A 15,286-nucleotide genomic window follows, 5' to 3' on the forward strand; every position below is an offset into this window, starting at 1 on the left:
TGGCACTGTACTGGCTCAAGGCTGTGTTTCCACACAGTAACTCCAGAACTAGCATATGCAAGATCAGAAGCATTTTGGTTAACATACAATGCATCAACAGGGAAATTCTAGTCTCAACAAACTGTAACAGGAAAAATAAATTATTAACTCGGTTTGTCAAAATGAGAAATAGACAGAGAAATTCTCAGCAGATCTACACCAAGGGGGCAGAATGAGGCCGTGAGACTGCAGCGTAGGCTGAATTGAAGCCCCATGCCCATCAGAGCTCCTGATCTGCTCTGTGTGGAGGAAATATCCCTGATGAACAAAGCCAGACTTGTTTCAAAAACACAAGTGGAAGGGAGCTTGCAAACGTTAGTGAGATGGGTAGCTGTGCTAAGTCTTTGGAAAGAATGGCTGGTGAATTGGCCAGCATCACCCACCAGCACTCATGATCGACAGTCCTTAATAAGCACAGAGCTACTAATGCCTCTTCCTGAACTAACTGGGCTTGACCTGACACGAGCTGTTATTTCCCACACATACTTAGTGTTGCATTCTGTATCACTTCTGCTACCTTGTTAGCTAGGGAGCAGGCAACTTCCTTGACACAGGACCAGTGAGAGCTCTCCTCAAGCCAATCAAGGAACTCACTAGGTCTTCAGTCATGTTTCCCTCCTTCCTTAGGGATACGTGCTGTATTCTTGCCATTCACCCAGGTTTTTGGGGAGCCGGCACCAAACGCTATGGCCCAGCACCCCTGTGAAGATGGGGTACAGGGCTTGCCTGGCCTGTAGAACTAGGGCTAACACAAGAATTCCTGCTATGATGACCTTAACGGGCTTCAGTATAAACAGACTGACTAGGCCTTCATCTGGAGGCTTTCCCAATTAAAATCCAAAGAAATGCACAATGCATCATCCAAAGCTCACATGGCCCATTCCCTTTTGTCTTGGACCGTGATCCACAACTACTTCATTTCCAAAGGAATTTCAGGAGTAAATGGCAAGGATGGCTGAGAACTTGACCTGTAACATTGGCTATGGGCAGTGTCAGCTTCTTATTTCAGCATATTGGCTTTTTATTATGACAACTAACAAACTGCTTATACTCAGATTATTTTTTTTTTTGTAAATGAATACTGCAAAATATTAACCTAATGCTTTTTACTTCTTTGGAGTTGTTCTGTGTAAGAACTACACTCTTAGCTCTTCAGACTCACAAATAATTGCTTTAAATTTTTATTTATTTAGCTAGTTCATGGAATAAAGGTCACTTTTGTCACGCTGCTGCTAGGGCTGCATATCATTAGTTGTGTCTTGAAAGTCAGAGTTCTGGGAACAGAATATTTAAGCAAATTACTGCTTCATTACTTTCAAAACTACGAAGACAGGAATCAGAAGTCTAATGCTTACTAATACCTCTAGAATCCATGCAGTAACCCCCAGAGCAAATGGCAAGAGAAAAGACAGAATTTCATACAGCACCTATTGCCAGAAGTGTAAGTCTGAGTAAGCAAACAATGAATAAGTTGATGGCTCTCAGTCTCTAAATAAGACAGAAGCCTACACATGCAACACAGTGTAGACCCAAAGCCAGGCATCTTTGCCTGAACTATTCTGTCTCCACAGGGCCTGAGATGTGAAAAGCTACAGCTTCAAAGGTGGAAGTCATTGGACTATGTTGCAAGACCCTTGGAAAACTTCACAATGATACATATTTTGTAATCAAGACTCCCAATCACATGAAGTGCCCATTGCAAAAGCATTTTTCATTTGCACAAACCTAGAGACTTGTAAATGAACCCAGTCTGGAAAAGCATGTCAGGAAAGAACATAGAGAGAAAAAAAAAATGTTTAAACTGCCTTTTAGTAGAATTGACCACAGCATAGTATTCAAGTGATTGAATTATGACATGAGTGCTTAATGAATCCTGTAATCGGTTTGCAAAGAGGAAGAAGGCACAAAAGGTTAAAGAAGAATGCTTTTATTCAGCTTTCAGCTCTCACAGTTCTAAACAGTAAACATGACTAACAAATCACTCATGGTACCAGAGAACATGTACTGGTATCAGTATAACGTCTACTGTTTAAGGCACTGATAGTGGAAAGAAAAAAAGCAAAAAATACATAACATGGATTGCTCCCTATTTAATCAGAATTTGAATCTCTTATGAATATGTGCTTGCTATCCAAATGCTTAAAATTCCACAAACTACATTCACAAACAAACATTTATACAACTTCAGTAATTACTGAAACAGGAAACACTGGCTCCCCTACTTCGACTTAAGAGCAAGTATTGCATTACTTTGGAGTGGAGCCAGTTTTTAACCTACTAAAACAAAAGAAAACACAAATTAATTCAGCAGTATGGCTTTAAGACCCTGTATTTGGTTACAATACACCAAGCAAGGTTAAATAACAGCATACAAGTGCCATATACTGTCATCATAAAATGAAGTGTTTTACAGTATAAAAATTAGTTCAGAACACACTAAAGCCAGTTTTTGTACAACCATTTTTACAAAAACTGAATTACTAAAAAAAAGATAAACAAGAACATTTTAAATACGAATCACTCTTTACATGTGGTATGCAAAAAGTTACTTATCTTGATGGAATAAATTAGGAATACTACAAAAGTTTTAAAGCTGGCATCCATATACTATTGAAGCGTACACATCAGAAGCACTGAAGTGTTAGTTCTGAATAAAACTTTTAAGAGTCACATTTATACTCGCCAAATAGAGACACAGTGACTTCGGTTTCTGAAGGAGCCACAGTGACCTCCCGTGGCCACGTCAGAAATCCCTGTCCATATTCTTTTTATTCGGTTTTGAACATGGCATTCCTCACAAATGCCAACAAACTTAAAGATAAAACAGTGGTTCACGCTTGGCTCATCTATCCCCGGAAACAATAATATTTCTATTTGAAATAAGCATAAAGGAACACAGCCTTCACACAATCTGACTTCTGTCAGAAGAAGTCATGTCTCCTCTCTTGATTCCTCGAGAGCCTGTTCCAGAACAGCTTAAAGATTTGTTTTCTGTAGGTCAGTGAAAGATGACGTTCAACACATGTTCAGTATTAGACTCCCAAATACATCACTCAAATTTTAAGAGAGCAAAGGAAGGAAATGTAAATTGATGCAGTCTGACTCCATGTCCAAACCAGAACACAGATAAAGTTGTATGAGGCATTTTTAACATGTGTCAACTTCATTGGCATACTAAGTCCCAAAAGATTTAAGAAAGAAATCAAATGTAACAAAAAATCCAAAGTCAACCAGGTGTCTTCTTCCACTGCTCTGAAGGAATGTAACCAGAAGGAAAAAAATACTGTGTTCCATGCCATGAACCAATGAATAATGTGGGAACACAAAAAATCACAGCAGTGACTCTCTCATGTACAATACATTAATCCACACAAATTCTTCTACTGCTTATAAATCCTCCCTGCTATATCCAACTTTCTTTCCGTTAAGTGACTCTTCTGTGTTTGGTGCCAGCCACGTGAAATACACCTTCACTGGATCAATATTCCAGTGCTTGTGAAATGATATTGGAATCTGGTGAGAAAGGTAGTCTTTGGGGTAGTCCATTGGCCGTGCCTAGGATAGAAGAATAAACCAAAACCACTAGTACTCAGGAATGAAGAACTATTACACAACAAGAAAGTATCACCATTCAATGGCCTCTGTATCACAACAAAGCAATGTGGCACTGAAAAAACATACAAGATGATAATAAAGGTTTTTTTTTCTAGATCATTCTAGATTTAGATTTTAAACTCACACTGTAAGTCATTATGTTACAAAGTACATTGATATTAATGTTTCTCAGGGTGAAATGGTCATGAAACGTAAGCAATCAACAGTGTAGTTGGTATCACATCTGTTTAAATATACAGTTTGGATCCAATAATGAGAAAACGATTTTCAGAAATATTCTCCTGCCCCTCCTCTTAATGAGAGTTGCCAGCACAGCCAGTGTGATTGCAGGACCCTAATAAGACCATAAGCAGCGAAAATATATGAAGCTTTATGATAGGGAGAGGTTACCAAGAAATATTGTGGTGCTGCAAAACTGCATTGTTATTCTGCATCAAGTTATATCCAAAGAGACAGAATTACAACACAGCCACATGATACAGCTGACTTCTTAATGCACTAGGAATGTTTTATTACCTCTGACAGTTTAATGGCATCTAAGTGCATCACTGTAAAAAAAAACCACCTGCAGTAGTGCTTGGTAAAATAACAAGATTCTGCCACTGTAAATAGTGTTTTTGTAAAGAGAAATGCATGGAAGGTACACATTTGTTTTATTCTAGATGTAAAAAAGAAGAAAAAAGTGAGTGATTTGCATCCTGAATCACTCATTTGATGCCTAACGTAGGAACTGATTGAACTACACAGATTTAAATGCTGATTTCTAAATGATTTTTCATTATATTTTTGGGGAAAATAGTGCTTCTTCTCTTTAATGCCATGACAGGAAGGTAAAGTGCTTATTTGGTTTAGGAGGCAGCAAATCTTTCTGGGACTCAATGCATCGTGTTTTCTCCTGTGACACTACAGACAGATTGTTAAATGTTCTGCAAGACAGAAATAAGATTCAAATATATTCCAACCCACTTCTCCCAAACTGGAGAACATACTCACAAGAAAATTATGTATTCTGACGTCTTTTTCCCTTGTGCTAGCACAGGGCAATTTATCATATTTACACCATTCTTCAGAAACCACCAAACAAGCAACTGTTCTGGGAACACTTTTAGATTTTTTATCTTCACTAATGAGATATTTCAGAATAGTAAACACTGAATAAACAGAAAAAATGGATAAGGAGAGAAGGCAAATTTAATGAAAAATTTCACAGTCAGCTCTCCATTACTTTAAGAAAAAAGTAATGTGGTGTGGGTTCTTTCTCTTTTCTCAGAGGAGATTTCACAAGTATTCAAAGCATATGGCTCCTAATTCTATTTGTTTTTCAGAGTTCCTACCTTTGATTGCATTTTATAAAATGCATGTTTTATAAAACGTAGACACAGGGTAACAGAAATATCTTACAAACTATTAAAGAATTCAAGTTAACCATGCTTTGAGAATATTCTTATTTGATTGAACAATCTTGTTCTGGAGAGAAGTAAGATATAGAAGCCACATCTTTGTTATCACTACACGTTGACTCAGTTTGCAATATTTATGAGGTTGCAATATTTATGAGTCCTGTTTTATGTGTATACTTAAAAGAATGAAATACATTTTAAATATGAGTAAAAATAACTCTCTGACCTGATGGAAAAGTGGGCTGTGTGTTATAGGGATTCCTAAGCCACTGAAACACATCCCAAGGACCATATCATCAGGCGCATCCATGCTGTAACACCGGCATTTACTAGCAAGTAGTTTCTGAACAGCTATTCTGCTGAAAACCATCCTGAATAAAAAAGAAAATGGAACATGTAAGATGATAACGACTAGAGAAGGCAAATTACTGTCATTAATAAACACTGCTAAATGATATAAAACTGCAAGACAAAACGTAGCCCTCTTGTACAACATATCTGAAATTTCAAAGGTTGAGAAGTCAGTACTGAGAAGCAGTGCGAACGGCATTTCCTGAAAGATAATTACTTTATATAATAAAAATTAATTATATCAATTATGCCAATTGTTGTTATTCCAGTAATTACTTAGCCACCATTTTTTCACTGCAGCTGATAATTCCTCCTAAACTCAGCTAAGACTTTAAAAGGGATATTCTCCTGTTACTCAAGTGTATTCTCCAGTTTGTTACCACGTAACGGTTAAATGAAAAGAACTCTAAACCTGAACTGTCAGTCCTATAATTCTCATTTATATAGAATTCTCTCCATAAGTGAAAAATGTTCCTTAAAGCCATTGCAAGGCTCTTCTGTTCATCTTTTCTTGCTCATGTAAGTAGCAACCAAAAGCTGGAGCTGTTAAGAACATTAACACTAAAATAAGCCTTCAATAGACGAGAAGCATGATGACAACTTAAATTCAACAGCTAAGGGAATGTATTCTTGACTAGTATTCCATATGCCTTTTCTTAGGTTACATCACCACCCAGTCTGATCAGAATAGGAGGTACTTTAGCTGCTACAAATTATACTAAAAAGATTCACTCTGAAATCGCTGTACGGCTTCATGAGTGCATTCACTATACGACAATCTTTTGCTTGACACTGAGACAAGGCAAACCTTCTACAAGTAATGAACACTAGGGCAAAAATACTGACCTGAGAATATTGTCAGCTTAAAGCTCTAAAAGACTCCATCACTGCCATTGCAACTTTGAAGACTGCCAAGTACCATAAAAAGAAAAAAAACAAAAAACAATGGAGACCACAATAGGAAGTCATACCTCAGTACTCAGACTGAACAGAGAAGGAATAACAAGCTAGAGCCTTGGGGGCTACAAAAGTGAAAAAAAGCTGGGATTTTTGACCAGCATGTGTTGTCACACAGAAGGTATAATGTGATGTAAACTGCACACATTTGGGGAATATACTTGCTAGCTGATTATCTGGACTGTCTCCCTTCACTTATATAGAATTCTTCACTTACAATGAACCTTCCCAAAATTTGGGTAGGGAGAAAGATGGATCACCTGTGCCTCAATATGTTCAACCCAGAGAACGAAAATAACCCCTAGACTTCCACATCTAGTTGGCAGAATAGAAACTAAGAGACAAACAATAAAAAGATATAGAAGTACAGGACTGGTGACAAACAAAGACAGCAGCACCAGTAGTTTTGTTTCTTAATCCAAGCATAAACCTTACCTAAGTAAGATTTTATGCAACTATGCAAAACAACAATAAGGACAATCAATTGATTTTTATTTACTCATGGATGGATAAAAATCTAGTAAGCTATTACGTTTCACAGAGAAGAACACCAAGAACATTTAGACATCCACATTACTTGCTTTAGACAAACAAGACCTATAGATCACAGTCTTAGGATCGTTCTTATTGCAATACAAGCCAACTTGAAAGTTCAGATTTTACAATCACAGGGATCCCTGTCTCTCATCCTTGAGAAGATCAACTCACAATGACCTATTCTATGAGAAAGTATTTTCCAGGACAACAGCATCAAGCTCCTTCCTTAGCCTCCTCTCTAAAAATCATCAGATCAAGTTCAAAACCAGGAGAATCACTATCATTTTATCTCTTTGCTTGGACAAAGAAAGAAAACAGGAAAGAATATTGTCATTGCAGCAAACTGTATCCCTAAGTGTGCTGCTTTGAGCTCTCCTGCTAACCCCACAGCAGTTCAGATAGCAAGTATACTTTTTAAAGTCATGATCCCATTGTCTCTGTTTACAACACTTCGGATCACGTTGTAAGACAGTCTGAGTACAAAGAATGAATTCTATCAGATGAAACAAGGCTACTATGGTTGGACTCGATGATCCGGTGGGTCTCTTCCAACCTGGTTATTCTATGATTCTATGATGTGTACCGGGAGAACGTGCAGTAAGATAACTGATAAAAGGCACTCAGTGGCCTCTCCTGAAATGACCTCCCTTGAAACATGCACTGTCCTCAGCATCAACTGTATTGCTCTAAAAATCTGTTCCCAATGAGAAGCACTTATTAGTTAAGAAATCTGGGTCTTTAAGCATCCTTATATAATAATGTAATTTAATTTTTAACAATGAAACATCACTGTTTCTGTTGCAACTGATTTATTTTGTAATTCAAAAAATTTGCATTCAAAGCAGGGACTGATGCAGATCTCAGTAGGAGTTTAAATAAATTACCCTCCGCCGCCAGTGATGTAACTATATCCTCCTGTTCCCAAGCCATATCCATAACGCTCTCCAAGAAATACTGGTTCATTTGGGTCATAGCAGCTGAGCAATTTTCGGAGCCTGAAGATACTATAATATGAAAATCCATTAGAAAAAATGAATCTGTGTAGGCATTAATTTTGAAACAGATATTGCTATCCTAAATGGCATTCTAGTAAACAGCACAAAAATGACAGGAGAAATCCAGAAATCCTACAAAAAAAATACACAAACTTTTAAACAGAAATTTATGACAAGTTATTTATTATGAGCTGAATTTGGTCAAACGACGAATCAATTAGCTTAAAAATATTTTTCTTAAGAAGCAAGCAAATTTACTCAACAAAACTAGTCTCATCTCACAGAAAACATCAAATTATGTTTTTCAAACAAGATCTTTGCAAGTTACCTTTTCTCCCTAGGAGTTGAAAACAAAAAGGTGGATTTAGTTATATGCATAGTGCTCTATCTACACTTATAGCCTCTTCCAAATTCTTCTGTCACATCATTTAATGCAGAGTTTTATCCTGAATCACTTATTCTCATGTTCATGACCATGTGATTCTGCTGGTTGATCACTGAGTTTTATTTTGCTTATCCTGCAGTTTCAGTTTTCATGTGAATGGGATCTAATTTTCTCACAAAGGCAGTCCCTGGACCCCATTCTAGGTGGCTTTGCCAACTGACCCTTACCTTACAGAACCTTTCTTCTGGCACATTTATGTGAGGAATACATCTTAGAAAGTGTATTAGCAAATGACTAAAAGCAATCTGCTCAGATACGCCTACACTGAAGAATCACAATATGTAATAATTTTTAATCACATTGATATTATATGATTACCTAACGACACTGTATGTGCAGTTTTTATGAAGTGACAAAATTACATTTCTTTTAATATCAGGCAAGGAATGCTGAAGGAAAGGGACAATTTTCTTCCTTGAAGGAATATAAATCTATGTTAATTACATAGCAGTATCTCTTAAATACAGAAGAAATTAATATCACTAAAACTCCTATTGACATGAATAGCAGCAATTCCTGACATATTGCAATGCATACCTTATCAGCGTGTCATCATCCACTATGACTAACCAAGGAGTTCTGGGAGAGCTTTGATTCAAAAACCTTTCCAAAATGGCAAAAGTTTTGCCACAGTGACCTAAAGTAAGAACAATAACAGAATATGTATATTTAAATAAAGTTCAATTGAAATAAACATTTATTCATGAACTAAATAAATACTTTATAACACTATGCAAACTATTTTGGAAATTACTGCTAAAACACTCAAGATGCAAGTTCCTTCATTGTGTTGAATAGTGTTTGTGCAAATTGTTCCAAACCAATTACTGCTTTCTATGTAGAAACGTGGTTTTGAAGAATGTTGATGTATGGAAATCCTTTGAATGATGGAACCTGAAAAACAAGCTATATTCCAGCTATCCTGTTAAGCTATTGGATAATATCTGGCAAACTGCTACTCTTAACTTCCAGAACTGTAAAATGAGGAGAAAATGATAGAAAAATATTCTGTAAAATACATCAGGATACCTTCACAGTATTTCATGACGCATCAGGCAGGTCCACTGCTTGCCTGTAAATATTTACATTGATCTACCGTACTCATAGCCAGAAACTCACATCCTGATGACTTCCTCCAAGGTAAGGTCTTAACATTTAGAACAAGACAATAACAAAGTTGAAAGTTAAAATGCTCTTCACTAGGAACTGAGAAGTGAAACATCCTTGTTCAGAATGAGCAGGACAAGAGAAACAAGAAGTTTCTGAGTTCTGCTGAATCTTCTTTAGATATTGGAAAAATATAATTGCAAACAGCTTTTATTAATCTTGATTACAGTTGATTATCTAAAGCAATTAGTGCTATCATTATTACAGTTACTAAACATACATTAAAAAATAAGGATAGGATACTATGTTTGAAGCTACTTCCAGTTTTGTTTTTTTTTTTTTTTGAGAAAATGCCTTAACTCCCAGTTTAAGTGTTCTTCTTTCAGCTGGAATAGTTATTCCTTCACAGTAGCTCCTACAGGGCTGTTTTGGATTTGTGCTGATAACAGAGAGATGTTTTGGTTATCATCAAGCAGCGCTTACAGAGAGTCAATGCCTCTTCTGCTTCTCACACTCCCCCACCAGCAAGTGGCCTAGGGGTAACAAGAAGCTGTGAGGGGACACAGCTGGGACAGCTGACCAAAGGGATATTCCAGACCACATGATGCCATGCTCAGCATTGAAAACCAGGGGAAGACGGAGGAACTGAGGCCATTCAGATTGATGACATTTGCCTTCCCCAGTAACCACTATGTATGATGGATCCCAGCTTTCCTGAAGATGGCCTGCTGATAGGAAGCAGTGAATTAATTCCTTGTTTTGCTCTGCTTGAGTATGCAGCTTTTGCTTTATCTATTAAACTACCTTAATCTCAACCCACAAGTTTTCTCTCTCTCACTCTTCCATTCCTTTCTCTCAGCCTATTGGGGGGAGTGAGCAAGTGGCTGTGTGGTTAAACTCAAACATTAAGTGATTAAGGAAGTCCTGGCTTTGCCAGTTTTGTGAAATGACGAACATAACTGCAGTCTGATATACAAACACATAAAAATCTTGGGTTTGATTTTGTGAATTATATTCCATGACAAAGGATGGACAAGAATAGTATTAGAGTAAAGTCAACAGCATTTCTTTAGCTGAGAATGCCAGTAGCCCACGATCCCCACTGCTCCCCACAGCAACGCTCAAAGATTGAGCATGGAAGTTTCCTTCCCTGTGGTGTGACTAGAACTACTGGGCATGGCTTCTACAGATGATCCATGCATGCCCAGTAGATCTGTCACCTCCTGAAAAGGTTCACTGGTTCCACATGTCACACTGCACCTGTGCAAATGAAAATCTCTACATATTCTCTGTCTGCCTGCAGAAGACCCTGTGGAGGACAAGATAAGGGTAGCCAGAAAGCTGGAAATAAATCGGAGATCAGAACAACTGACATAGCCGCTCAGATAAAACTGACAGGCCACAGCTTGGACACTTCTAATTCAGAAGGTGAGCAGGAACAGAAACTATAAGACTAGGAATAACAGATCAAATTGAAGAAAAAAATGTGTAAATAATAAACTTGTGGAAGTCATCATATCCATAACCCTTTTGCCATTCAAACACAAAGTAACCACACTGTCTGTCATAAAAAGAACTTCTAAAATTAACATTTAGTTTTTGTGCTTAAATCAAGACATACTAGGCACCAGCATATATTTGAATACCATGTAGCAAGTAGTTTATCCTCAGTAACCAGCTGGCACTGCCAGAGGTCTTTCGACATAACTCTATGGCTTCTGCTGCTATCGATGATCTTACTCGCAAATGTCATTAACTCAAGAGTTCTTACTCCTACCCAGAGTAATAACAGCAATTTTTTTCTCTTGGAGTATATCGGTGTACCATGCTGTCATACTCACAATATTTAGGTTTCTAATAAAGAAAAACATTCTCCCTGCATATGTGACCTGTACTCTCCATCCATTTCCTGGGTGGCAAAAACATTCTTTTAGTTTATGCTACAGAAATACAGAATTAATATACTACACATGAAATATACACATCATCCATAAAACTTATCATCTTTACACAGTAATTTGCACAAAACTGACCACAACAGTCAACAGCTCACCTCTGTCAGTGTTAGGTATGCCTAAATCTATAGTAGGAATGGAAATGTCTGCATAATCACTGTAGTATTCAATAAGGGCAGCTTCTCTTTCCCAAGTCCGCTTTACAACTGGTACTGCAAAACAACCATTGATATTAGTAACTTGGTTAAAAAAAAAAAAGTACCCGATCAAAACATTTATGCACCTCATTGACACATTCCTTCACGTGGTAATTAAAATGCTGTTTCAAATACAGCATCATGGTTCTCAAGGCTCATTCTTTTTTCTTTCCTACAATATTTAGAGGGAAACAATTTTACGTTTTCATGAAAGTCAGTCAGGGCAGTTTTATTTATACAGTAATAAATTTTCTTTCAAAGTATGACTATAGTTTCATTCATATTACATTGGAAACTGCAATGTTTACATTGATGCTAGCCAAAGTATGGAATTGATTACTTTTACACCTGCTATGGCAGACTTTATAGCACACATCAGCATGACGGTTTTCAGACATCAATCATTCTTTTAGTATTGAAACTGTCACATTTGAAAAAAAATGCACAGCCAACCATACAGCAAGTAAAATGCCATTTGACATAAATATTTAAAATCGATCATACATAATTCTGATAATGACGGTACAAATGTTTACGTTATATCTGGAAGTGAATATATTATGGGTAACACAAAAAAAGCTGAACATCTGGCTGTTTGGAAGAGAACAATCAGATTGAAAACAATGATTTTTTCCCATTTTAAAAACTAAACGGTCAGGACGTAGAACAACTACTCTGAAATATCATGCATTCTGCTATCGTTGTTTGACTGTTTTATGTTCTTCGACACCACCTGTACATCTCATTAGCGGTATCAAGCTCTTTAAATGGAAGAAGTATTTACATAACTTCCCATTGTTGTTGTATAACTCTGATGCTTGTGAACAACTCATTTCAACCCCTTGCTTGAATCACCCATTATCCAGTTTGATATTTTCTGCCTACTTGCTCACTTGTCTCTACTCTGATCACTCAGAGACTTGTAGGATTTATTATTCCGATAGTCAGTTTGGTAAGAGTAAAATGAATAGAAAGGTGACTGTTATCATAGTGCAATAAGAACTCAATGTACTAAAAGGAAAGGCTCTAATATTTAAACAAAATATAATTCCACTTCTGTAGCATTGTCCTATGGACAATACATTTTTAAAGAGTTTAGACACTTAAAACATTTTGCCTTAAAAAAAAAAAATCCTAAGGGAATTATGCTAAAAAAAGATACGTTCATAAAACATGACAATGGAGTTTTGAAATGCAAAGCCAGGAATTTCACAATATATTAACTCCACCTCCAATGTACTGAAAAGTCATATTATATCATATAACAACTGCATAATCACATATTAATTGATGGAGAATGCCAGTAAACTTTTTTTTCAAATAGAATAAAAAGAAAACATTAGGTAGGAATTTATTTTCTTATTTTGTGGAAAAGTTCTATTTCAAAAGTGTTTCTCAGAAGAACAAAATTTGAAAGCTTTCAGAAATGCCCCAGACATACAAAATGCTTCCAATTAATAATTGTGATCACATGGTAATTTTAATACTGCACTACAGAGGTACTTACAGGTCAGCTCTAAGCTCTGAATCATATTTTATTTGTGCTACTTCTTGAACCTTGACACATCAGCAGTCTTGAAATTTTCTTATATAACCACATACACTATGTGTTAGAAGGAGAGTTGTATATAAGTAAATTCTGAAGTAAAATTTGGTGACTTGCATGTTGAATTACAAGACTTAATCTTGCACTAATGTAGTTTTTGGCATACAAAAAAAATGACTTACCAGGTAAAAGGAGCTCTCTGAAGCTGGCATCCATTAATCTTTCAAAATCTGGAGTAAGATTATCCTCTACTGCATAACACTGGAAGCTGCGAGGAAAGTTCAAGAATTTTCCTCAGTATTCAACAGGTGTTTCTTGAAGGGTCTTTACACTATCTTTTTGAAGTCCTAAGTTCTTTTTTGACTTTCTAGATTTTAGGGTTTTTTTGCTTTTAATTTTGATGTAAGAAAACAAACATGGATCCAGCAAAAAGTCTTCAGTGAACTCCAATTACAGGACAGTCAATTTTGTTTTGTCAAAAGCTACTTTAGAGAAAGGCTAATGATTAGGTGATTAATACTGTAGAAATGTGCATTCAACAAGTGCAGTAACATTAAGAAAAAAACTCCATAAAAAACTTATTTTGAAAAAATATACAGCCACTGGCAAATAGCCTAAATTTAGAAGTGACAAAATATACAGGTTTTGAAGCATTAGCAAAGGGACCTAGGTAACCAAAGAGCATTTATCTTCATCCTGTCCTCTGACAAAAATGCTGAAAAAATTGGTACCACTACTAGCCCTTACTTAAATTTCAATTTTTTTTGCCAATAATAATTCCTTTAAATTAAGCTTATGAACAAACTAAGCCTAATGGTGACAATATTATGCACCTGGACTATTCAAGGGCACACGAAATTCAAGTAAGTTCCTGGAAATAAATCCATTCCTGAATTTCTTTATAAAAAAGTAAAAAGAAGTAAAATAGAATGGACTGGTAAGTGGCGCCAAGGAGGTAGAGTATCTTCCGTTAAATGAATGGATTTGGAATTTTTCCTTCCTAGTTTTGTAGATACTGGATCTACCTCAGCTGAGCTGACCCTTACTGTGTAGCAGCTGAAGCTGAGTATCTCTCTTTGTCTTTATTTTCTGTCCCTCTAAGAGGGAAGTTCATACTCCCTGGACATATAATGTTAGGCTGTGTTAGGGGTTTTTTTGTTTATTATTTTATCATGGATATGATGGCCATATTTCAATGTTGACTATGCTTACTTGCATAACACCACAATTTCCAGATGGAACATACTATAGCGTTGCACAGTAGGGAGTCTCTTGATCTGGGTCATAGTTCAGACAAAGTACTACAGATGACCAGATTTTACAAGACGCAAAACTTCGCATTCTAAGCATTATAAAACACCTGCACACATCCAGTTGCATAGGCTGATTATCGATAAAAGCTGTATGACAGCATTAGCTGCTCAATCTTTTACTGGAGGGGAGGGCAGGACGAAAGGAAGGAGGAGGGGAGAAAGCTTTCAGCCTGTTCAAATTTCTGTATCAGCCACCACACAGCTGCACAATTACCACTGTGAGCACAAGGAATAGAACCAACCCAATTATCTGGGGGAAAACACACTGAAGGATATTAATAGTTGCTATATTGATTAATAGCACAACAGCTCCAATTTACAATATAAGCTAACTTTATGCATATTTTTATCTATATATTAAATTTCAAGACTTTTGCCAACAAATCACTAATGATGAAACATCAAATGACCACAACTTTTCATCTTAAATGTTCTGCAGCACTCCTGAAGAACTCTGAATATATTCAGCAAAAAAATCTGCCTAAAGAATACACTATTTTCAGTTCTGAAGCTCTCATGTTTCCCCATGGATTTACTAAACATTTAGTCCCAAGAGCTACAGAGACAGTGTCTATCATCTTAGTTTTTAGATATTCATTTCACAAACCACATCACACAGAACTACTGCCTTCACCAACTAACAACTTACTTCTGTCTCCATGAAATTTCTGACATGTTTTTACAGCAATGAAGACATCTTCTTTTTTCACTGGCTCTCCCTATATGAACAGGACAAAAAAGAATTTTATAATTCCAGCGTCTCTCTGTAACACTTTATAGGATACGCCCGTCCATGAATAGAATAAAACAGAAAATTCCTATTCAGTGC

At 36.5% G+C, this 15,286-nt stretch overlaps 1 protein-coding gene across 3 annotated transcripts in view; it reads right to left on the minus strand.

Moving 5' to 3' along the window:
- Positions 1-1,950: 1,950 nt before the first annotated feature.
- B3GLCT (beta 3-glucosyltransferase) overlaps positions 1,951-15,286 on the minus strand; it is a 51,537-nt gene continuing 38,201 nt past the window's right edge. The window contains exons 10-15 of one of the 3 annotated variants that reach the window (XM_069882962.1): positions 15,107-15,176; positions 11,500-11,613; positions 8,877-8,976; positions 7,784-7,903; positions 5,281-5,425; positions 1,951-3,594 (exon numbers count right to left, since the gene is read on the minus strand). In XM_069882962.1, the coding sequence (XP_069739063.1) occupies positions 3,427-3,594; positions 5,281-5,425; positions 7,784-7,903; positions 8,877-8,976; positions 11,500-11,613; positions 15,107-15,176 (717 nt within the window). In that variant the 3' untranslated portion in view covers positions 1,951-3,426. The remainder of the gene's footprint in view (positions 3,595-5,280; positions 5,426-7,783; positions 7,904-8,876; positions 8,977-11,499; positions 11,614-15,106; positions 15,177-15,286) is intronic. The other 2 variants (XM_069882970.1, XM_069882978.1) reach the window with 2 other exon arrangements.

Source organism: Phaenicophaeus curvirostris, chromosome 1 (assembly GCF_032191515.1).
Source record: "Phaenicophaeus curvirostris isolate KB17595 chromosome 1, BPBGC_Pcur_1.0, whole genome shotgun sequence".
NCBI classification, from domain to species: domain Eukaryota; kingdom Metazoa; phylum Chordata; class Aves; order Cuculiformes; family Cuculidae; genus Phaenicophaeus; species Phaenicophaeus curvirostris.